At 39.6% G+C, this 24,725-nt stretch overlaps 1 protein-coding gene across 21 annotated transcripts in view; it reads right to left on the bottom strand.

The window, feature by feature from the left end:
• LOC140260438 (uncharacterized) overlaps positions 1 to 24,725 on the bottom strand; it is a 93,531-nt gene that overhangs the window by 44,026 nt on the left and 24,780 nt on the right. For 14 of the 21 annotated variants that reach the window (XM_072353015.1, XM_072352931.1, XM_072352853.1 and 11 more), the window contains 20 exons: positions 22,637 to 22,722; positions 20,314 to 21,291; positions 19,301 to 19,518; positions 18,365 to 18,496; positions 17,654 to 17,687; positions 17,298 to 17,436; positions 15,675 to 15,888; positions 13,800 to 13,983; positions 12,385 to 12,531; positions 10,842 to 11,798; positions 10,450 to 10,602; positions 9,719 to 9,894; positions 9,430 to 9,523; positions 8,160 to 8,237; positions 6,620 to 6,754; positions 5,613 to 5,725; positions 5,060 to 5,201; positions 4,091 to 4,372; positions 3,185 to 3,417; positions 2,548 to 2,794 (listed from right to left, as the gene is read on the bottom strand). In XM_072353015.1, coding sequence (XP_072209116.1) covers positions 2,548 to 2,794; positions 3,185 to 3,417; positions 4,091 to 4,372; positions 5,060 to 5,201; positions 5,613 to 5,725; positions 6,620 to 6,754; positions 8,160 to 8,237; positions 9,430 to 9,523; positions 9,719 to 9,894; positions 10,450 to 10,602; positions 10,842 to 11,798; positions 12,385 to 12,531; positions 13,800 to 13,983; positions 15,675 to 15,888; positions 17,298 to 17,436; positions 17,654 to 17,687; positions 18,365 to 18,496; positions 19,301 to 19,518; positions 20,314 to 21,291; positions 22,637 to 22,722 — 4,742 coding nt within the window. The remainder of the gene's footprint in view (positions 1 to 2,547; positions 2,795 to 3,184; positions 3,418 to 4,090; positions 4,373 to 5,059; positions 5,202 to 5,612; positions 5,726 to 6,619; positions 6,755 to 8,159; positions 8,238 to 9,429; positions 9,524 to 9,718; positions 9,895 to 10,449; positions 10,603 to 10,841; positions 11,799 to 12,384; positions 12,532 to 13,799; positions 13,984 to 15,674; positions 15,889 to 17,297; positions 17,437 to 17,653; positions 17,688 to 18,364; positions 18,497 to 19,300; positions 19,519 to 20,313; positions 21,292 to 22,636; positions 22,723 to 24,725) is intronic. The other 7 variants (XM_072353348.1, XM_072353776.1, XM_072353432.1 and 4 more) reach the window with 2 other exon arrangements.

Below are 24,725 nucleotides of genomic sequence, written 5' to 3'. Positions count from 1 at the left end.
CCAGGAGCTGTTTATTTACTGTCATTTATTCTGAATGCAAAGTTTTCATAAGGAGAAATGAGACCCTTTAAAGCGCTACAGTCCAAACACGTACGCGATCCTTTACATTTCACAGAATCACAGAATGACCCGGGTTAGAAGGGACCTCAAGGATCATGTAGTTCCAACCCCCCTGCCTAGCAGGGCCACCAAATATACACATTTACTAGATCAGGTTGCCCAGGGCCCCATCCAACCCGGCCTTGAACACCTCCATGGACGGGGCATCCACAACCTCCCTGGGCAGCCTGTTCCAGGGCCTAACCACTCTCCTAGTAAAGAACTTCCCCCTAACATCCAACCTAAATCTTCCCTCCTTCATCTTGGATCCATTTCCCCTAGTCCTGCTATTGTCAGCCCTTTCAAAGAGTTTACTCCCCTCCTGGGTGTAGGTTCCCTTCAGGTATTGAAAGGCTGCAATGAGGTCACCCCGCAGCCTTCTCTTCTCCAGGCTGAACAAGCCTAACTCCCTCAGCCTGTCCTCATAGGGGAGGTGCTCCAGGCCCCTGATCATCTTTGTGGCCCTCCTCTGGACCCTTTCTACCAAAGTAGGTACGCCCATTTTGGCCTGTCTCTTTTGGCCAATGTACCTGTAGAAGGTTTTCTTATTGTTTTTCATGTCCCTTGCCACGTTCAGTTCTGCCTGCGCCTTGGCTTCCCTGATCCCACGTCTGCAAGTCCGGACGGCAGCCCTGTATTCTTCCCAGGTGACACAGCCTTGTTTACAGAGCTTGTACACCCCTTTCTTCGCCCTCACTTCTCTCAGCAGGTCCTTGCTGAGCCATGACGGTTTCCTTCCTCGCCTGCCAACTTCCTTATTCAGAGGAATGGAGACCTCTTGTGCTTCGAGGGGGGCATCCCTGAAGAGCAGCCAGCTCTTGTGACTCCTGCATTATTTTCCATCAGGTCTTTAACACATAGAAGTAACTGTCAAAACAGACAGCATGTAGCTTCCAGACTTATGTCATTAGCAAATACAGTTAAGTGCTCGGAGCATGTGGCTTATGTGGAGAGGCTGAGAGCACCAGGACTGTTCAGCCTGGAGAAGGCTCGTGGTCTCACCTACAGGTGTAATTATCTGATTGTGCGATGCAGTATAAAGAAGACAGAGCTAGTGGTGCCAAGTAAAAGAACAAGAGGAACAGGCAGAAGTCAAAAGAGAGGAAATTCGTAAGACTGCTACAAATCAGGAGTGCAGACAGGAAATAAAATCAGAAAGGAAACTGAAACTGAGATGGAATGGGAAGTAGGTGTTCCCTTTCTTATGCTACCAGTAGGAAAACTGGTTTCATGAATCCATGCACTCACGCTGGTTGCAGCTAGCAGAATTCACCATTATTTCCTGCACCCACTTTTCAGAGCTGCATTTCTTTCTCTTGTTTGTAACCGGTGCAATTTGTTTCTTCAAACAGTTGCATGGACAAAGTAATTGATACCAGCATTTTGAATAACGGTGGGGTGAAGTATTTTCAGCTTCTTGTCCTTGAAGCTACATCAAAGCTTTTGCACAAATCAAAGCCAAAATCTACACGAGCTTCCTTTTCCCAGGAGATGCTCACACTTTACTTCAGATAACCTCCCTTACTTTGAAAAACACCAAATGTGCAGAGAGTTTTAAATAAAAATAAAAGTGCAAGATGACTACACGAGGCAAACTGCAATTTAAGTTACTTAGTTCCCAGTTATTATGAGCTTTACTTGTAATCTCCTCCATCCAAGAAGGCAGTGCTTAGTTTGAATTTAATGACAATACAGAGGTGGTTTTTTTTTTTTTGTTTTGTTTTTTCCCAATTGAAGGTAACAGATTGCTGGAAAAGTCTGTGGTATAACTGAAGCAAAGACAAGGCTCAGAGTCAGGTAAACTCTTGTCTTTTTAAGCAGCCTGGTGAACAGGCCAAGTACTAAGCAGCACAACTGGCAAAGTACTTCAGAGCTATTGCAGAAGTTGCAATCGTGTATAAATTGCTGCAAAATATTATAAGCTGTGAAGACTTGAAGATAATAATACATAGCAGTAGCACAAAAAGAAATGTTTCCTAGGCACAGCATGCATCCCACAGCAGACTGTATAGTAAGAAGCAAAGCAATCACATCATCCTAGTTTTAAAGGATGTCTTAGTTAGTATTAATGTACTAAAAGAAACTAAAAAGAAGATCAGTAAGGAAAAAAAATACGTGGCTTGACCAGAGATGTCTGATGGGCTGAGCAAAGATGTCAAAGTTATCCATTTCAAGTATGTCATACACTTATACACATGCTATACATTAAAGTTTAATAAACAGCTTAGCTGGGAACTTCCAATGCCACAGCACCGCTTATTAAACTTTCTCTAGTTGAAAAAAAAAACAAAAACAACTAAACCCTTATATAAGTACATAGTTATGTATATATAGTTAGATAGTTCATCAATAGATGCCAGTATTTTTGGTGTCTGGGCACTCTAGGAATTCTGTACAATCTTAATGACCTGAAGTCTTCACCACTGAAGAGTATTTCACAATGCTTACCTTACCCATGTAGACTTCAACCTTGTTTCTTGATGATAACGCATTCCCAGCTGTGTCCAGGAAGCATCCACCTAGGCTGAGACTTCTGTTTATTGATGAACTGTTGCCAAGATATCCCAGTTCAGTAGAATAGAGACCTGGACTTGCAGAAAGCCCTCCATTTACAATGCTGCTGGCAATTAAAGATTTGCTTCTGTGGCGCTCCTCTAGGAGCTTAGCATTGGCTTCCGCTAGTCTCTCACTGGTTCTGAAACATTTAAAAACACACAAAGAATTATCTTTGGTAATATTTTTGCAGAGTCACTTCTTCCAGGTGTTTGACTACTATTCAGCTTTTGAAAAGAGAAGGCATTAGAAGTCCAAAATGAGAGGGGCCCAAAGGCCACGTGTTAAACTGCTATCGACTTCAAACACAGGCTAATGATGCCATGACTAGCGGCATGACTGCTAGAACACATAGAAGTGAAATGATGGTGGTTCCAAAATTAAAGGGGAAAGGTGTTAGAGGGTTACGCTTACATCCATAGTACTGACAAGACACAGAAAAAGGATTTTAGGAAGAAAAAAGCACAAGGTTTTTCATGCAAGCTATTGCTACTTCATGTCTTGTTACCATTCCAAAAAAGCACGCACTTACCTTTTCAGCTTATTTGCTAGGCTTTTTCTAATTTTCATTTCTTCCCGATGCAATTCTTTGTATTTTTCCACTTCTGCCTGCATGGATTCTTTTTGAAAAATATTGTCTTGAGTATTTTTTATTCTGTCCAACACAAATTCGAGATCTTTAATTCTGCGCTTTAGTTGGTTTCTCAGTGAGGTATGATGACTGTCTCTGATTTGTTCTAACCTGTCCTGGGAGGCTGCCTGTGTCTGAAGCAGATAATACAATTTCAGCCTTTGCAAAGAAAAAGTGAACTGCCTCTCCCCATACAGTTGCCCATAACCAATTTAAAGGGCCCAGTTTTACTCAGCTGAGACAACTGGACCTCCTCACTGCCATCAGCAATCAAGGCGGAACCCTGGAACCAACATGTTGAATAACTGTTTTCATCCAGACAGAGATCTGCCCTTAGCAATAGTACTTATGAGAGCAGCTACTCAAAGAACGCTATGGCTGTAGGACAGGGCACACAAAAAGGATTCTACAAAGAAATCATGAGAATCCCATCCCCACTCTTTCTGCCCCATGGTAACTTCAATGACTTCTTCTCTGAGCATTTTATCCTGTACAATGATTGTACAATGTACACAACCTGTACGTATGGCCAAGCCATCTCTAAGTTATAGTATTCATGTGATGAACAGCAATAACAAGATGACCAGATGCAAAACAGAAGTCTGCCAAGGGAAGGCTATCAGCTTGGGGACCTGCAGGCAAATTACACACACAAAAGCACTTCTGCCCAACAACATTCCATTCTTCCACTTCCCTTCGGGAAGGACAGAAGTATGGCACTAACACAAAAAAACCAAATACGAACAAGAAAGGACAAAAAGAAGCTACATAATAAAAACTACAGACACACACAACAAATTCATTTACCTGCAAAAACAAATTGACTTCTTGTAGTTTTTGTCTGATTTCTTGTCCGGCTCGTTCTTCCATTTCCTTCTTGTACTGTTCTATTTGGTTGCGAGTCACCATATTAGCCTCCAAATGATGTCTGAGGTTTGCCACCTCTTCCTCCAGCTGGCATTTGCTCTTCTCCAGTTTTTCATGGTTCCCACGTAGAGCAGACAGCTCTTCTCGCAAATCCTGGTTTTGTCCCTCCAGCTGGATGCATTTTTTAGACTCTAAATCCAGCTGCTGAGAAAGTTCAGTAACCTATAGACAGTAATAAAATGAACTTAGAGGGGTATAAAATTATTCTCTGAATATTTATGAAGGGGAAGACCATCAAGTCTGTAACTGTCATCTGCTGACTCAGTACCTGAATGAAAGGAAAGACAAGATCATCTTTTAAAAGAACAACAACTTTTAAGTTCTTGCCAATAGGATTCCTCAATTTCCAACCTTCCTCAGTTCTTCTGCAGCAAGTGAAAGATCAGCAAGTAGCAAACTAGCAGAATTTCACTTATGGGAGTGTGCTGAAAGGCACTAGGGCCATTCTTTTGTGCACTGCTCTACTGCTCGATGGAAATCCAACAACTCTACCCAGGTAGCAGAAAGAATGCCTATCATGCTTCAGGGGGAATGTTCCAGTACGGAGTTAACTGGGCACAGTACTCCTCCTGCCTTTGCTCTTGGAAGCTTTGTAAACAGTGCTTTGAAAAGCAGCTTCCACAGCAGTGGTAAAGGAAGGTGTTTTCTCTCTAGGTCAAATCCAGTGTCTGGTTGAAAGAATATGGACGAAATATGAGATGTTTCAGTAGTCTCCAAGGTCAACTGTGAAGCCAGTTTTCTCTCTCAGAAATAGAACTTTTCTATAGCTACTGAAAAGAATATTACAAGTCTCTAGAAATTAACATGACCCAAACAAAAAAAACCCAAAAAGAAACAACAAGAACTTGCCTTTGTTCTTAATTTGCCAACTTCATTCACCATTTCAGAATACCTGTTCTTCATTTCTCCCTGGAAATTAAACTGGGACTCTCTTTCTTTGGCCTCATGCATCCTTAGTTTCTTCCCAGCTCTGTTCAGAAGCCTCTTGTACCTGCACAAGAAATCAGTAAAGAAAATAAGCAAAAGAACTATGTATCTATTTGTCACGCTTGTACGTGGAAAGCATAGCTATGGCTTGCTTCATTTTTAACATGCTCAACAGACCAAAAGTTATTAAGAAAATCCAGCATTTCAACGCAATAGGTCACCTGGAGGGTCCAAATTTCACCTCAACAGAGGAAAAAAAGACCTCCCTCCCAGAAGTGCAGGGAAGCCTGCATTTGCTCTTCTTATGGCAGCTACAGAAAACCATAGACTCACGTACCAGAACTGCCTTGCAAGAACTGATGTGAGATCTGAATTTGTTCAGAGGGATAAACACACCTGCTTTTATAGTCAAGTTCCTTAAAGCCTGACTTCTAACCTACACGAGCTCTCTTTCTCTAGTACTAGTGAACCATACCTGTGACATTCCTTCTGCAGTTCAGTATTTCTTTCCATTTCCTGGTCAAGACGTGCTTCAACTGGTCGTTTCAATTCTATCAGCTTCTTCACTTTCTTTCTTTCATTTTCACACTTTCAAAAAACAAACAAACAAAAATACATGACACACTCAGCACGGGACAGTACACATAGCAACTGCAGATAGCACATATCCATCCCTTTGCCACGTTCAGCAGAACACTGAGGCACAGGATTCTTGTGAACATTTAAATCACTTCAGGTTTCACACAAGCAGGCCAATACCTAGGGATTCCAATTAATGCCCCTGCGCCCCCTTATTGGACTTTGTCCCAAAAACCTGGAAAAAAGATGCTAGAGAACAGCTTCTGCAGTTCCTCTGCTAATAGGTCAGCTTGCACAGGTAGCCACAGCCCTGGAGAACACTGCACACTCTACAGCATTCATGGAATCTCCAACGACCAGCAGGCTCTTGTGGAAGAGTCTGCTTTTCTGGAATTCATCAGTGTCTTCTCAGTCATTACCTCCATATCTTATTTCTGGGTATTTACTACCTTAGGTGCTGTTCCTCGTGGTGTTTATTCAGACAAACCACTGGACAGCTGGCAACTAGTTCTGTAGTTTGCACTTGTACCTTATTTATTCTGCAAGGGTTTTAAGCTCCTGTTATTCTGAAAACATGCAGCAGTTCCATACACTGCACTGAAAATAAGGGGTGTTTTAATCCTGCTCGGAAATCAAGGGGTCAGACAATAACCAGAAGGAAATCAAATAAGGAGCACAGGTACTGCTGCCTTGCTCCATGTGCTCAACTGGTATCAAACCACACTGTCTTCCTGATAGCACAACTCTGTTGGCTTTTATTCAATTCCTTCCTGACTCCCAGAGCACAACAGCACTCAGGGCCTGAGAAGCGGGGATATAAAATCAGAGTATGTAAGAACTCCAGAAAATGTCAGCATTGCTCTGGGTATTGGCTAGGTGTTAGGGACTGTGTTCTGGGCTCACCTGTTCTAAGAGCTCAGCTTTTTCCCTACTAAGTTGAGCAAGACGACCTTCAAGGTGGGCTCTTGACTTCAGTTCTTCCTCCCACATCATGCGTGAGTCTTTTGAGGCCATAGCCAACATATTCTGATTTTGCATCTACGGAAACAACAATAACAAAGGGAATGCCAAGATAACCAGAGAGACAACACTGCACATGAACTGCGTTATAAACTAGCAACTCAAATGGAGGCAGGGCTAAGCTCTCACCACTAAGGATCTATAGTGAATGTTACGCAGAGTTTAGAAAAGACGCCTTGAGAAGCACCGTCAAGAACAGCAGTTAATGCTAGTGGAAAAAGTGAATGCTCTCTATACGAAAAAATGAGGTTACATCTTTTGGAGATAAGAAGACACACATACAACATTACCCCACAGTTTTCTTCATAAAATTCTCCAGATTTCATAATGATACAAAAATGACTACATTTATAATTGTGCCCACCAGTTAAAATTCCCTACACTCACTGACTGTGAAATAACTGCAGATCTTCTCAGAGCAGAAAATGTTTTCAGAACAGCAATGTTACTTGTCCTTTTACACAAAGGAGCAAAGATTTGCATCATAAGATGCATTTGTGTGTAAACAAGTTTGCTTATTCAGTTCGCTGTGTAAAGAATGAAAGTTGCCTACATGCTTCGGATAGTACATTTTAAGAAAAAAAGAGACCTCCCTGACCTACAGAAGGACATAAAAACCTGAGCTTAACGGCTTATACAACAAACTCATAAAACTTCCTCATGTGTCCTTACAGAATATGTTAAATGTCGGCTCTCAGTATGTGACAATGCGTAGGTAAAATACAGAAGTGTTAAAAATGCTAAAAACCTTCTAAATGGTATGTCACCAAAAGAAGACAACAGAAAAGGAACCTGGAAAAGAACTCAGTCTTTTCTGGGGCAGATAATCAACAGCTTTTCCCTTCTACTAGATCCTTCTTATTCTCCCTACAGCAGCTTAATTTTCCAACAGCAAACTAATTAAAGAATATTCCAAGGTTACACAAGATGCTAAGCCATGCATGTACACCAGCTACTTCCCAGCTGCCTGCCACTGACTGCACAGCATCACTTCACCTAGTTGTCCTTTCCTTACCTCAGCCCCCTGTGGGGCAGTACAGTACCAACACATATTCACAAATGGAAAAAGAATCTAATGAGCTCAGGTGGAAACTATGACAAAACTCTGAAGATAAAACAGATTTCCCATGTCCAGTTTCCCCTCCCAGCTCTCAACCACACATCTCCCTCCTGCTGACATTGTCCATCCTATCCATCAGAAGAATCATGCTGATTAACACAAACATTTGCATACTACTGCAAAGATAGAAAAGGCAGCAGGGAAAGGTGGAGATTTACAAACTTTACCCCGAAGGTGTCTTGCCCTGAAACTTATTTTGTCACTTTATTTGTACTTTACAGCACACCCAATCTTTCCAATCAATTACCCACACGCAAGAAATAAAAAGACTAAACCAGTTCTTTGCAGAACTCATTGAAATACCTGCTGATGTTGGTATTCATTTGCAGCTGTCTGTACTGTTCGTAAGCCAGTTATCAAGTCCTCTAGGCGATCATGAACCTAAGAAAGCATCAAAAGAAGGAAGAAGACACTGTCTTTGTAGACTGAAGTTCACATTTCATTATCAAAAATCAAATTTACGTATATCTTTCCATCTCCTGACTCTTTTCATACCTACCCTTGTCATTAGTCATGAGAAATAGCAATGCTATGATAAAACTGTTAGCAAATATCACCTCTGCCATTTGGCTTCAAGGAGGGAACTATGTAGAATACAAAGAATCTCCAATCGCAGGATCATAGAATTGCTCAGGTTGGAAAAGATTTTCAAGTCCAACCACAAGCTAACCATACTACCCTAACTCTAACAATGAACATACAAAGTACCTTCTCCCATCCACCATACATTTGAAAACCACGCTTTCTTAACCAAGGGGGAAGAGTGAGCACTTCTTTCTTCATCTGCCAGTGTCGGTACAGCACAAAGTTCAACTTTCATGTATAGTTATTTTCAGAATCTCTTCAACATTAATTAACATCCACAGGTATAACAAGGCCCGAGTTCATTGTTTAGATAGAATACAAAAATAATTTGCCTCATATAAACCACAGGTGAAATAATCTTATTTATTCTATTACCAATCACCTTACTTATGGTAATACCACTGAATAGGGGCAAGTTGCAAGCCTTTCACCAAGCTCTGCAAATAATACCACAGGGATTCCTCTTTACCACTTCAAAGAAACAAATACACATCGAGCAGCAAAAGGAAAAGCAATTCCACACAGCAAAATCTCTGGGGAAGATAATTCTTGTCCCACAGCCTGATGATGTCAGACAGGCCTCTGGCATGAAGCTCTTGGAACCGTCACACACGTAAAGTTTCCCTGAAGAAACCTGCAGAAAGCCTTTCAAGGTACACATCCCAATATGCATCTGCCATTTAATGCCACGACTGGTACAAAGAATGAAATATTTAAACCAGCACACTAGTGTCAAAACCTCACCATATATATATATATGTATATATATAGGGTTAAGTAAGACTTGATATATTATTATGGGAAAACTCTCAAAACTGGAGAATGGACCAGCAGGATTTTCAGAGTACCCTACAGTCACACCACAGCTCAGCTGACTCAGCTCCCCTATGCTCCCCAGGAAAACCATATAACTTCCCCATGAAAATTATCTAAATAGGCTCAGAAAAATTAAAAAATAAATAAATAAAAAAAAGTTTGACTGGCTTACTGAGGCTGAGGCTTGCATGTCCTTCTGAAGAGCTTCAATTCTCTTGGTCTGTTGTTTGGCTGCAGCTTCCAATCTGGCATTTTCAATTTCAAGACTTAAAGAGAAACACAGATCTTATTAGAGAAATCCATAAGAGCACACACTGCAAAAGAATGGTGTAAAAGAATGCAATTTAAAGCAAAAGCTTCTTCCAAAATCATGTATTACCATGATGATGCAACAAGACAATCCTGACGTTTTCAGAGAATCCCAGAAAGCAAAACCTTGCTTCACTCTCCTGTTTTCTTACCGCTGCACGTGTTCTTCCAGTTGTTTTATGGTAGTACTGGTTCCAGAAGCTGCTAACAGAAGGTCCTGCAGTTTCTGTGTAGAAGCTGATACTTCTCTTTCCTTACTATCTAGGACAGTCTTCAAGTCATGAACACAATGCTCAGACTGAATACGCTGTTCTTCAGATTCCTGTAACTGTAAAATAGCAGTGAGAATCCTCAGCAGCCAGGTTAGGTTCAGTACAGAGAACTCAGTGAGCGCTGAGAAATTTGAATACTGCGTGGATCTACATAAACCCTCTACCCAAAGTACTGGAATCGTTTCCAAATCGTTCAAGCCTTCATTTCTCTTAGCAAATGAACAGTAACAGATGATATTTCATCATCTGTGACACTGGCCTCTCCCATCTGTACAAAGGATTTTCTATAACACCATTATGAGCATTGACACTGCCAATCCTACCTTCTCAGTGACTAGTGACATACTGTAACTACTTGTTTGCTATTCTATCAAAAATACTAACCAAAAAACCTCATCCATTTCCTAAAGTGATTTCACAGCTCAATAGTACATTATTATAGTAGATATTTCAGAAAAAAAAACCCAAAAAACACAGCTCTCATAGAGAACAAAAAAGAAAAACTCAAATTCAGCTGTCCGGTATTTCTACTTTTTCTCAGAAATCAGAATCCATACTTGGCCAAAAGAAAAGCAATAACCTGCTGAGACACCAGGTCATCATCTCTGTACCTTGGTTTTCATCCTGTCCAATTCCTTTTGCAAGCGCAATTTGTCTTCCTCAAGGTCACTGCGGTAGCGTGTAGTAACTTCAAGGGAAGCTTCTGACATAGACTGCTTTTTAAGAGCATCAGCAAGCTCCTGCTGCAGCTGTCTGATCACACCCTAAGGAAACAGAAGAACATGAGGAAAAACATGAAACTTGACTTTACTCCTTTAAACTGACCATATTATACAATTCATCCATTTACCGATCCTCCTTAATTCTAAGAGAAAAAACAGTGAAGCACAACAAAACAACATGATTTGGTCCTATGTGTATAACTTATGCCTGATGTGCTTTAGAAATACAAAATCATTTTATGCATTGAAACATTTTAATTTCTTCTAACTGTATAGCTTACCTCTCTTTCTACTTTGTCAGTCTCATATTTAAAGACTTGTTCCCTTAAATCAGTACACTTGGTATTTAATTCCTTGTTTCTCTCTTCCATGAGGTAAACCTGCTTCTCACAATCAGCTCTGAGTTTGTTGAACATTTCATGAAGTCTGTCCTGGACATCATTCATAACCTTTTCTTTGATGGTCCCCTTGTTCTGCAAATCTTCCAGCTGCTGACGGAGCAGAAGGTTTTCACTTTGGAGCTGGGCCAATCGTTCCTGCATAGACTCCTGCTTTATCATAAATTTACTGACTTGGTCTTTCTCAATTTGTCGCGCATGCTCATTTTCTTTCGCTTGACACTGGGCTTGATTTAAGTCTTTTTGCGTCATTTCTAAAAGCAGTGTTTTTTCCTGAAGTGTTTCTTTCAACTGGTGAAGCTCGTTTTCTAGACTATTACCTTTTCTTTCCATTTTACTAAGCTGCTGAGACAAGCTCTTGTTGCTGTCTCGCACATCAGAGAGCTCATGATGGAGCTTGTCTTGTAAACGAAGCCATTCATCACGTTCTCTCTGAAATGTTCTTTCAGGATCACTTCTCAATGACTGATGACATTTGAGATCTTGAACCACTGCATTCAAGCGGGAATGGAATGATTCAATCTCTGTTTCCAGCCTGTCTTTGCTTTCTTTTTTCTGTTCTAGCTTGGAAGTTAGCATTGCAAATTCTGCCTTGAGTAAATTCAGCTGTCCATTGTACTGAAATACTGTTTGTGTTAAGATTTCCTCACTCAGTTTAAGTTCCTTCTGAAGATCATCATTCTTTTCTTTCAAAGACTCATTTTCCTCTAAATATTTTCCTTCATCCTCCTGGTGCCCAAGTTTTACTTGATCGAGTTCTAGTCTCAGCATAGCAATCTCTTCTTGCAGTAACTGATTTCTGTGCAGCAGATCCTTTTCTCTGTCATTAGGGTCAGATTCCTGTGTGATAAAGAACATTAATGAATAGTCAGTTGGGAAATAAATTCAGGTTTAACCCATCAGGCAGCTAGGCACCACACTCCTCACCACTAAGTGGGATGAGGGAGAAAACTGGAAACAAAACAGAGCTCATGGGTTGAGATAAAAATAATCTATCAAGCTAAAAGATGAAAGAAATAGAAAAAAGAAAGTGATGATAGTAGAATAACAAATTCAAAAGCCAAGCAGTAGGATCACAAACAGCCTCAGACAGTTTCTTTCCGAGTTAAATCTCCAGATATCTGAACATCACACTGGTAGAAACCTTAGAAATGATTGGAGCAACTATACAGTGAAGAACAGCAGGTAGCTAAAGAGACTGGGAACACAATGTCTTATTTTCCAGTGGCTTCCTACTTCCACGTGCAGTTCAGGTCTATGTGGAATTGATGCTGCTATCCAGAATTTTTAGACAACAGTAACAAAATTAGGTTATATTGATAAACTGTAGATAATCCACCAAAAGGCACAAAAAGTTATTTTTCTTATGGTTTTAGAATGAGCACAGTGAAATATAACCAAATTAATTAGGAATAGAACTGCTTACTTCTGAATTATTCCGCATTGTTTTTCTTGTCTCTTCTTCCAGCTCCTTCTGTCTCAACAGGTGGTTGCTCAAAATTCCTTCTTGCAGAGCTCTAGCACTCTTTTCCTGAGAGAGCTGTCTCTGTGCTTCATCACGCTCTTCTTCAACCTACAGTAACAGAGTTGAACTTGTGAATCTTGAGCAAAAGCAGAATTAGCAATACCTTCCTATTTCATTCTTCTTTGCATTCTTACATTCTATTAATTCTAGTAAGAGCCATTCATCATAAAATCATAGAATGACCTGCATATCAATTTTCCATGTTTGCAAACAAACATCTTTAGATTTATCTGAATTGAAAGTTATAAGGATAGTGCAAGTCCATTGCACAAATCCACATTACAGAAGTTTTATACTTAACGAATCTCTGTAACTAAAGAAAAAACAAACAAACCAGAACTACTATTCTGGGAACATACCGCGTTTAAGTAGAAACGCAAGTTATCTTCCTAACAATCTATATACATACACTAAAAGCAGAGATGAACGCTCACATGCTTACAGTCAAAGATCTGAAAACATCTATGCATCAATATGAGCACTAATATTAAGAACAGCATAAAACAAACGAGTAAGATTTCCAAAAGCACAATAATTACACTGACTTCACCTCACTGCAAGGTCTTAAGTCTACACCTCTCCTAGTAATATTTAGAAATGCTTCAATCAATGTCCAATATATTTTCAGTTTACCAAAATCTAGCAATACTGCTGGATAAATTCAGTTGTATGAGACTTCCAAAGGCTACTGATGAAGTGAGACACAGAAGAGGATGGACCAGCTGAACAAGTGAATAAGAGAGCCCGTGAAAAGACCCTCAAAACTGTATGTGAGAACTGAAGAATTCATGCAGGTTGTGTACAGTGAGAACATCATCATCTCAATCGCATTAAATAAGGCACTAACTTGTAATAAAAATAAAGGTGAGAGTTTTTCTGGATTCAGTCTTGATTGTAGGCAACTGAGGCAATTTACAGATTATCAGGTAAACAGTAACATTTAGGCCTAAATTTAAATTCATGTAAGCATACTTGAAAGAGTACTACAAACAGTAACTGCAATTTCCTTCTGAAGAAAAATCAATCCATCAATCAATCAATAGACGTACATCTACACACACATGCGCGCAGAGTTCTGTAGTAATTAGGAAAAGTAACTCAAAGTGCAGCTTTGCCTGAAGCACAAACCAAACTAGAATTCTGAAAAATGAGAAAAGGTATCACAAACTTGTTTGTTCATTCTGGTTTCAGGACAATGGCTCTCAAAATGTACCAAGATAATTATCTAATGCCTCTTTCACAAACAAGATGAACATACTAGCGTAAAATATCAATTTGAAAGAAACAGAAAAACAGAAGATGTATATTTAGTATACCTGTTTCTTGAGCTGTCTCAGCGTTATTAATTCCGTTTCTAAATTCCTTGCACGCAACTCAAGTTGTTGTTTCTCCTCTGTCTCTCTAGCATATTGATCCTCTTTCCTCTTTAGTTGCTCTCTTGTTTTTTCATATTGCATTTCAGCTCTACGTCTCTTTTCCTCTTCTTGTTTCAAAGAAAATCTGGGATTTAAAAGAGAATATTTGAGGAATTAAAGCACTGACAAAAAAGTAAATATGCCACATCGTGAACCTGGAGAAACAACTTAAACTGTAGAAATGTCACACCTTTCCAAATACAGAAGTTTTGCTGCGATTTTAAACTTTTAACATAACTCTAATTTCATTCCATTAGTGGTGGAAGACATCTTATACATGAGCTGTACAAGACTGACAAATAAGCCATTAAGTGATGTACAAAATTCATCATGTATTTCCACGTCAACATAGGTAAACGTGAACAGTAAACCATAAACTTTTACTAACAAAAATACACTGTTTTCAATAGGTTGATCATTATCCATATAGTACAGATTCATAATGACTGCAAGTAACACAAATAAAACAGCACATCACTTATCCAAGACGAATCAAAAACTTTTGAGAAGCCTTCCCTAAGACTATAACAACTGCTTAACACGTGTGGAGTAACATTTTCATTTCTTTCAATAAATTAAAGGATAAGGGCAGTGTTCCAAAGAGATTTTTAGACACGTTAAGATTAACATGATTTAAAAAAACCACAACAAAACAACACAGTTTATGTGCCCCCAGAAATTTGCTTTACTAATTCTGGAAAATGAATATCAGCAACCGCTAACAAGTAGTTCAAAAGATTGGCTGTGACATCAGTATTTAAGCTGCTTATTCTAAAGGAGAAAGATTTACGCATGTATAGCTAATACTGTTTTGAGATTTTACAGAGAAAGAAAACATGGATTCCTTGTATTTACAGATGTTTGGGAATTTTGAAAAATGTTGAGAATCAAATCCAGGCCAAATCAGGAATGGCTTTGTCTTACTCATAATCCATTCCATGTTCTGGGAGAGTGTTGGCACATCTTGAAGTTTATTTCCCTCAGCTTATTCTCACAGAGAAAGTGTTTCATGCTCTGTGATCAGCCTGGAAGGCCTCTGCTGAACTCACACATGTTGACTACGATCTCTTGGAGGCCACAGAAAGAAATGCACTCAAGTACTTGGAGGCCAAAAGTTGGACCCAGTGCTCCAGATACAGACCAACAAGAGCTAAGTAGGGATGGACTCTTCCCTTCAGCTTCTTGACTCTGCAACCCAGGATGCTGCTGGCCTTCTCAGCTGCAAGACCATTCTGGCTCATGTTGCATTTAATCTCTGTCAAATCCCCCAGAGGCTTCTCAGAAAATCAGCTCACCAGCCAGAGCATTTCACTGTGCATGCCCACAAGGGGTTCCTCCATCCCACGTGCAGGGCTTTGAATTCATTCTTGATGAATCTGACATAATACCTGCTGGCCACTCCTCTGAAATGTTGTAAACAGTGACTAAGAACTATCTGCATCTAGCTCAGAAATATGAGGACAAGGGAACAAACTCAAATTTGACCTGCAATCAAACAAACACACCCACTAAACTGTTTCAATGTGCGGCCCGTGGAGTTGCCGTAATTCCTAGTTTCATACAAAAACAGAGGGTACAAAGACAAAACATGTGAAGCACAACTCTTAAAGATGCTTGTAAGTCCCACTCCCTAGAGGTACTTAAGAGATGCGTGGATATAGCACTAAGGGACATGGCTCAGTGGTGGGACTTGGTATGCTGTTGATAGCTGGACCATCAGCATCTTCTAAAACGTGGCCAGGACAACACACAGAATCAAAATGTAGGATTACATACTCGAGGCTTTGGATATCATTTTTCAATTCCATTTCTTGTTGAGACAATATGGATTTCAAATCTTCAGACTCTTCTGCAATTAACCGTGACTCCTCTTTTTCACTTTCTAACTTCCTGACTTCTCTCCAGAGAGCTGTATTGCGGCTTCTTTCACGATCTATTCTCTGTTCATACTCAAGAAGTATGTTTTGAATTTTCAGCAAAATAGCAGGATCTATATGGAGTCAAAAAATACACAAAATTGCACATATGTATAAATAGTTCCCTGTGTACAATCTATTTAATGCTTTGCTGAATTGGGTATAGGTGGCAAGGTTTTAGTCATGGGTAAGTCTCTAAAAGAAAGACCCAAAAGACTGTGCCAAATGCAGATAAATCCAGCAGACCCACTACAGGTTACAACTCAGCCCCTCAGCCGATCTTACAGCACCTCCAAGAAAGCATATTTTGGAAAGGGCAAAAACACCAGGTGGGCAGAGAAGGAGGGAAAAAAGAATGTGAAGAGCAGTGGAAACAAAGGTAACATGAAGGAGGAAGAGGAAGGAGAAAGCACTCCAGGTGAGGGAGCAGATTCCCAAACAACCTGTGGAGCACACCATAGTGGACCAGGTGTTTCCCTGCAGCCCTTGGAAGGGCCACACTGGAGCAGATGTCCACCATGCAGCTCATGAAGACTCCACTGTGGAACAGATTGGTAATTTCTAAAGGATCTTAGCCTGTAGAAGGACCTATGTTAGAGCAGGGAAAATGTGTGAAGATGTAGAAGAGGCAGAGAGGAACTGCCATGCATTGAATGGAAAACCACCATCCTCCTTGCACTGCTCAGGAAGTTGGAGTGAAGAAGCAAATTTACGTGTGAGAAAGTGGTGGGTGGAAGGTGTTTTATTTACTTATATTTTTATCTTTCTCACTCCCCAATTTAATTGGCAAACAATGAAATTAAGTTTCACCAAGTGGAGCCTGTTTTGCCTGTGACAAAAATTAGTGATGGCCCTGTCTTAATCCCATTTCTTGAACTTTTTCATCTCCTGTCCTGTTGAAGAGTGAAAGTGAGAGTTCAGGTGGGTGGGAATACGGTCTTTGGCCAAAATTAATCCATATTTGCCTAATGAAGTTTTAGCAAACATTAAGAAAATTAGTATTGCTTACATTTATATCAAGCTACGTGTATATATGCAAGCATATTACAACATTTTATTACAGATTTTTTTTTCTTTTCAGCAATAACTGAGAAGCAATTTGTTGTTACTTATTAGGGGGCATAAACAGGAAAAAGAAAAAAAAAAAAAAAGACTGGTCTTGCTAACTTTTGATCACTACATTTGAATGAATTTGTCTGTACCTTACAAGAACCTGCCTTTCCAAGTCCGACTAGAGACACAGCCAGTGGTAGGTAAGGTGTGTTTGCTGACAACGTGGATGGACATCTGAGGTTAGCTGAGGTAAATCCTGCATTCAGTGCAAGAGTCTGCACTTTTTGGGGAGCAGGGTATGGGCAATAGTCATTTTTTATTATAAATATTGGACCAAAATAGAAAACTAAGGAACTGTGAAGATACACAAGGAAACAAGAGTTTTAAAAGAGGAACTTTTAACTGAAGAAAAAGTGATTTAGAAACTTACCAGTACAATCCAAGCTAAGCTGTTCTAACAGCAACATAGCCTCTTTGTAAGTTGAAGTTAGCAACTCAGCATCCTCTGTAGTTGTATCAGATGACCGTGTTGAATCAGTGTCATCAGTAACATCCATTTGCATGCTGACCTATAGACAATACAGTGTGTTACATATACAACACTATACTATTACAGATCACTATAAACATAGGAACAGTTCATACTCTCACTCACAGCCCATCTATTTGGTTCAAATAGTACAAAACTGCATACTAGCAGAAATCTTTGCATCTGACTGAACACAATGTAAAAGCTGTTACTGTTTAAGTGATTAAAAGCTGATGAAAAAAGTGATTTTACAGTACCTTGTTCTTTTTTCTCCCTGTTTTTGTTGTAGGTCTGGAAAATAGAAATACATTTCATTAATGGAATGCCTATACAACATTATGAATGATAACTAAAATTGCTCTGAAAACTTGACTTCAGAAGTGAATTGAACTGCAATGTAATACAATAACTTTGTTACATGTAGTCATGTAGGTTGAAGGCAGAAAAAAATAAAAAAAAAACACATTATGTGTACTGGAAGGCTATTTTTTCTGCACGATATTGGGAACTATAGAACAGACAAAGTTGAAAAGGTCCTCCAAAAAAGCTGCTCTCAGGTTTCCCCAGAGCCTTCTCCAGGCTGAAGAGTGCCAGCTCTTCTTAGCCTGTCCTTGTTGGCGAGGTGTTTCACCCCTTGGATCATTTTTGTGGGCCTCCTCCGGACACGCTGTAACAGATCCACATCACCTCCTGCTGAGACCTCTACAGTGCAGAGTGGAGGGACAAAACCACCTCCCCTGACCGGCTGGCCATGCTTCTTTTGATGCAGCCCAGGATATGGTTGGCTTTCTGGGCTGTGAGGGCATGCTGCTGGCTCATGTCCAGCTTGCCCTCCACCAGCACAGCCCCAAGTCTTTTTCAGCAGGGAAAAATCATTGTACACATTCAGTTTATACAGCTTACGTCTAGTTTTCAGGACAATTTTAGTAATTATTAAATGCATTTATAATATTCCTTATATTCAGTACCGTTTTTCATCTTGAGATGCTTCACTGGAAGTGCTATCATCCATTACTCGAATCTTCCAATTAGCCTTCTGCTTTGAAGACTGCCTTTTATTCTCATTTTTCTTCCAATCTTTTGCATTCAGAACAGATTTACTATATTGAACAAAAAGAAAAAAAAGTCACCAATTGAGTACGTTATATAAAACAAAACACACTTACTCTAGAAAAGTAAAAAAAACATAAAAAATCAAGACTAAAGATGCCTGTATTAAAAAAACAAAGGCTTCATTCCCAAGATCTTGGAAGATACTCAAGTCAACCTGAACACCTCTCTGTCCCCATTAGAGGATGTACTTAGATTCTCCTGAAGAGGGTGCAGATAAAAAATCCTGCCTAGGGTTATAAAAAAGCACCTTTGTCTTCTTCAAACTTTTAAAGCCTGTTTGGTAATATTACCGTTCCCTTTTTCTTGACAAAGACGGTCTGAGTTTAATCAAAACATCTGCACGAGGACAACTAATATCCTCTAGAAAATGGAGAAACTAAATTAAATTCTTGCTTTTCTGTTCCGGGTGGCTATTTATGAAGAAAATAGCTTTTTCTCAATCTCCAGGTAAGATTCTAAAGCCACGATTAGCGTCAGTGTTAAGGAAGAAATTCTCTGGGCAGCCTGGTCTGGTGGTTGGCAACCCTGCACATAGCAGGGGGGTTGAAACTAAATGATCGTTGTGGTCCTTTTGAACCCGGGCCATTCTATGATTCTAAATGATTAAGACCTCTATCAGCTCCAGTGAAATCAATCTGAACCTCCACCGTGCATTTAGTTCTTAGAAAAATATATTTTTAAAACAGTTTGAGAAGCAGGGGACTACTCAGCATAGCTTTCAATACCGAGGAAAGTGCTTCAATTACAAGATTTAAAGCAATCTAATTCTACAAGTTATTTTATAAGTTTACCCTTTTACTGGCATTTCAAGTAATTTTGGTCTCTCCTCGGATGAAGAATTCTTTGTGTGTTTTTCTTCTATCATTTTTTCGTTCTTCCTTAGAGTAAGCTTTGCTTTTACTGGTTGATGGGTAATATTGCCCGCTGGTGTATCAGATTTATCAAGACCTTCCTGTTTCTCCACTGCTTGCATTTTGAAATGTTTCTGCTTCCTTTTCTCCTGCTCAACCTACGAAGAGAAAAATTCAGCTTCGTATATTTTTCTGATTCTAAAGGAGATCCAAGACCAAATAACCTAAGCTTGACTTTTAAAAGAGGAATTTTAAATTTCTTTAAAAAAGAATTTTCACAAACATTACTCTACAAAATGTACCTAGTCAACAAATATACTCCGAATTCACTCTTGATTTGAAGTATAACAAACAAACAAACAAAAAAGCAAAGCAGCCCTTAGGAAAGAAACAATAAAAGCATTACTGATGGATAAGAAATCAGATGGACTACACAACAGTAGTTGCAGAAACACGAAGTATGAGTGGATGTACGATGTGGTACTTCCTTGATGATGAGGAAAAAACCAAACTGAACTCAAAAGCAGAAACAGCTTCACAGCAATCAGGAGTTCTAGTGAGAGGCACACCATGCACAAACCACAGCAAACGAAGAGATGAGTCAAGACCCTGCTCAGAAGCTATTTTCATTTCCTGATCGACAATCAAAACTGGTGTACTTGTATGAATTTCTTTTCATACTAATGAGGTGATGACTACTTACACTGGAACTGACTGTCACCTATTGTCAAACTGAAACAATACATTTTGATTTCTCAAAACCTTCTGACTACATTATGGAGAAAAGCACAATTCTCCACTGCTTTCCGTAGTTATGAGTAACGTTCTTCTCTTAAAACAAAAAAAAAACAATTTGCACAAAGCAACTTCTTTTAATGATCAATAGCTAACATGAACAGGACCATTGATACTGAGAAAGACTAAAGAATAAGGAGCAGCAGGTGAACTTCTACCTCTTTTTGTAGCTGTACCTTCTCTTTTTCCAAAGCCAGGAATACCATTTGCAGCATTCCTACCTTACTCTTAAATCTTTCCACGTCTTGTTTTAGTTCTTCGTCCAGATTCCTTTCCAGCATGCCACAAGGTTGCTGAGCATGTGGGAAAAGATTTTCGATTCCTGTTTCTCCTATTTCCTCGTTTTTGATAAGGCAGTCTCTGGAAACACTGTCACTAAGACAGATGTCCTTGCCAGTTTTCTTCTTGCTTACAGAACCAAGTGTACTGTCATCATTTGTGGAAATAGGTCTTATTTGAGGAAGAATATTAGAGATGTCATCTAAAATATTTGTTTTTAAACAATGTCTCAGGGAATATTCAGGACTTCCCTCTACGTTCCTACCGATCCCATTCTCATTTTCTTCCGTTTCCTCTACTTTTGCTAGATGTGCTTTTGTATTATCTGTGTAATTAGTGCAGCCTTCTTCATCTGGTATTCTCTCAGTAATTTCCACGTTTGCACTTAAATTCTTGTGATCAGGAAGGACACCGAGACTCGGAACAACAATTTCTGTATTGGGTTCTTTTAGGTCTATGTTAAGTTTCACATCTCCAAACTCATTTTTACTTTCTAACTTATTACTTGACTCTGTCACACAAGATGAAACACAAAAACTCTTCAGTTCTTCCTTGAAGTCATCTCCTGACACTTCTGCCACAATGGATGTAGTTTCCTCAGATTCATTAATTTCACCAAACAGCTGCTTCAACTCTGCCGTAATGCTTTTAAAATTTGTTTTCAGCTCCCTTTTCTCTTTTTCAACCCACATCCTTTCGTATCTCTCTTCCCACGGCTTTAGATTTAACTGCTTGTCAGCACTGTGGGATTCCTCATTTTCTGCTAGGGCTTCCTGATGAGAAATTTCTACTTTGTCAGTCTGCTTTTCATGTGCTGTATTTTCTATCAAGTTGGTTGTTTCCAAAACATATTTATCCTTAAGGAAGCAGGTAAAGACAGAAGAATTGCCAAGAAAAATGAAATGACGGTTAAGCCATATAATTTACATTGCAAACTCATCCCATCATACAACAACAACAACAAAATAAAGATACCTTATTTATTTTTCCCTCAAAATAGAAGGATCTAGTTTAGAAACAATAGTTTTTCTTCAGCTGGAGTTCTCCGAACACAAGCATTGCTTTTACCAACTACAGAGAGCAGGCAGGCTAAAAGGTATCACCAAGCAGTTTATGTTTTAGTACTTTACTTTAAAAAAACACCACCACCACCACAAACAGAAACCAACAAAACAATCGGTAACAACGTAAAACACAACTGCCCAAATTTTCCCATACTCCATTACTTTCTACTGACTGTCACTTTAAACCCCCTGCTAGTTGAGTTAACATAGCGGGAGTGATCATAACAAGCTTTTTTACTATCCACCACAAGGGACTGGCTACATTACAATCACTTATGCTCCCCAGAGTCAGAAGTGTTAAATTCCATTCCAATCTCCCAAGACAAATATTTACTAGGAAAACCTGTTCATTCCTGCCCTTGGCCCCAAATCAAGAACTGAGATGTCCATCAAAACTGTACCATGCCTCAAGCCCACTGACCAGCTCCTCTCTCCAGCCTTCTCATTATCTCTGACTTCACAGTCCCTGCAACAGTATCCTTGGTTTGTGCTCCCATCTGAGCAAGGATATTACTTCCTCCACTTCCCTTGAGGTATTACAGAAGACTCCAGACACTCACGGAAGATCCCTACCCAGTCCCGTATGCCCAATACAAACAGGATGCCTAGCTTATATTCCTCCATAATGGCCTTCAAAAAAAAAAATATTTTCAAACACTTACTAACTTGATCAGACAAGAATATATTTGTCTGCAGGGGCAGAGAAAGCACTGACAGACCATATTTCAGGTCTTTACTTGATCTTCCTCACATGCAGAGGAAAAGCTGGCATGCTTTGTCAAAGAAATAATCGCATGATATAAAATTTTGCTCCCAACTGAGTATGCATTTTGCACGGGAAAAAACAAAAAACCATCACATGACTGCACTGTTTCTCAGAATTGCACACAAGGAAAACCAGTGGTCAGTGTTTAAGCAAACCAGCTGGAAATGGACCTGGACAATGGTATGTATCCATCACAACTGCAAGCATTTTATACAACCATAAGAAGACAGTATCTAACATCAGGTGATACGAACTTCATGTGCAAGACTCATTTTGCAGAGCCGTTTCCTGACTGCCAAGATTTCTTTTCTTTTAACTCGTAATACAGTTTATCAATTCAGATTATAATTCGCAATATTTGGTTTCACATACCTGCCTCCCATAGTTTGCACTGGCATCCTTGACCATCTCTTTTTCCGCTGATGACGACACATGAATGATAGATTCCGAGCACTCACCTACAGTGAAAAAATTACATCTTTATAACGAACATGACTTATTACAAAGTATTTATACCTAGAGTACATCCTTTTGTACTTTTTGTGCATTTGTGAGAAAACAGCACAAACTCACACAGCCTCTCAAGTGTATGATTTACAATTTGAACATAATATTATAATACAGTTTGAAGATGCATCTGTGTGAACTAATCTCTCTCAGGGCATTTTCCCTTTCATTCACAAGGGAAATTTGATGAAAAATCAGTACAAATGGTCAGAAATACACCTTTAAGAATCTCAAATGGTTTACTGTTTACCGAGTTCAGTTTTGGGCCCCTCACTGCAAGAAAGACATTGAGGCCCTGGAACGCGTTCAGAGGAGGGCTACGAAGCTGGTGAGGGGTCTGGAGCACAGGCCTTATGAGGAGCGGCTGAGGGAGCTGGGATTGTTCAGCCTGGAGAAGAGGAGGCTCAGGAGAGACCTTATAGCTCTCTACAAGTCCCTGAAGGGAGGTTGTAGTGAGCTGGGGGTCGGCCTGTTCTCTCGTGTAATCAGTGATAGAACTAGAGGGAATGGTTTCAAGCTGCGCCAGGGGAGATTCAGGCTGGACATTAGGAAGTACTACTTCTTAGAAAGGGTAGTCAGGCACTGAAATGCACTGCACAGGGAGGAGTCACCGACCGACCATGGGGGCGTTCAAGAAACGTTTGGATGTTGTGTTGAGGGATATGATTTAGCTGGGAAGCATTGGTGATGGTTGGACTGGATGATCTTTTAGGTCTTTTCCAACCTTGATAATTCTGTGATTCTGTGATATGTAGAAATATATTTATACATACATGACACACTGTATGCTATACAGTAATTGGCTAGATTCCTCTAGCTATTTTCATTTCTCCTTGTTTTGTGCCACAAAGGGTCTCATTTAACCCTTTTAGAATTAGAAATACGTGTACCATAGGAATTATAACGCTTTGCAGAAGAAATACAGCTTGCTGAAACCCAAACCCAAATATACAAGTTTGAGAGAAACTTGCACGTCTACTTCTTAATACCTGATCTTTGAGAAAATACATGGACTTAAAATAAAAGACACAAGGAAGGATGAACAGAAAATACATGAAATGCTGACATAAAATGAACTATGAAAAGACTGTTTTTCCTGTCTAACTTAGCTATGTCCTATATCATCATTGGACTACATTTCACATTACTGCATAAAACAGACAAAACTAGAACTCAGCTAGAACACACAGAATCACAAAGGATGGAAAAGACCTCCAAGATCATGGGTAAACGAGGTTGCTAAGTCACTATCCACCATATTTAAAGAGTGGTGGCAGTCAGGTAAAACCCGCAGTGACTGGAAAAATAGAAACACCACACTTGTTTTTAAAGAGTGTTAAGAAAGGAGGTACTTTCCAGGGTCTAGACAACCTTCTGTTATGGAGTGACTAGAGTGGAGGATAAAGAAATAGCAACTGATGTTAGCTACCTTGATTTAAGACCTTTGACATTACAGTACACTCGTCTCACTAAAACAGTTTTAAAATTAAAGACAGTTCAGATTAGATACAAGGAATAAATATTTGATGAGGGCACTGGAACAGGTTACCCACAGCAGGGAAGTTGCAATTAGGTGATCTTTAAAGGTCCTTTCCAGTCCACTTCTGTAATTCAATGATTCTAACCATCTTTCATCCAACTTACAGAAACACTATCACCGCAGAAGAGAATCTCCTTTTCTTTATGCACACCTACATTTTTTCTGGGGGGAAGTTTAACCTCTATTGTCGTCAAAAGAAACGGTACCTTTTTTCCCAAGACAAGGATGTCAGACAGCTTGGAGCAATTTCCATTCCATACTTAGAAGTTGCAATAGGTTTCTGAACTCTATCTAGTCATCTACTTCATATGCTTGCTTATATAGGCTTTCACTTGATTTGTAAATTTTGGGGGCTCGTTGTAGAAATTCTAAGACCTTAATAGGGAACTGTTTTGTATCTCGCTAACAAATACT

The sequence above is a fragment of the Excalfactoria chinensis genome, chromosome 1 (genome assembly GCF_039878825.1).
Source record: "Excalfactoria chinensis isolate bCotChi1 chromosome 1, bCotChi1.hap2, whole genome shotgun sequence".
Classification (NCBI taxonomy): Eukaryota; Metazoa; Chordata; class Aves; order Galliformes; family Phasianidae; genus Excalfactoria; species Excalfactoria chinensis.
The sequence above is the reverse complement of the archived record's forward strand: the minus strand, read 5'-3'. Positions and strand labels throughout refer to the sequence as shown.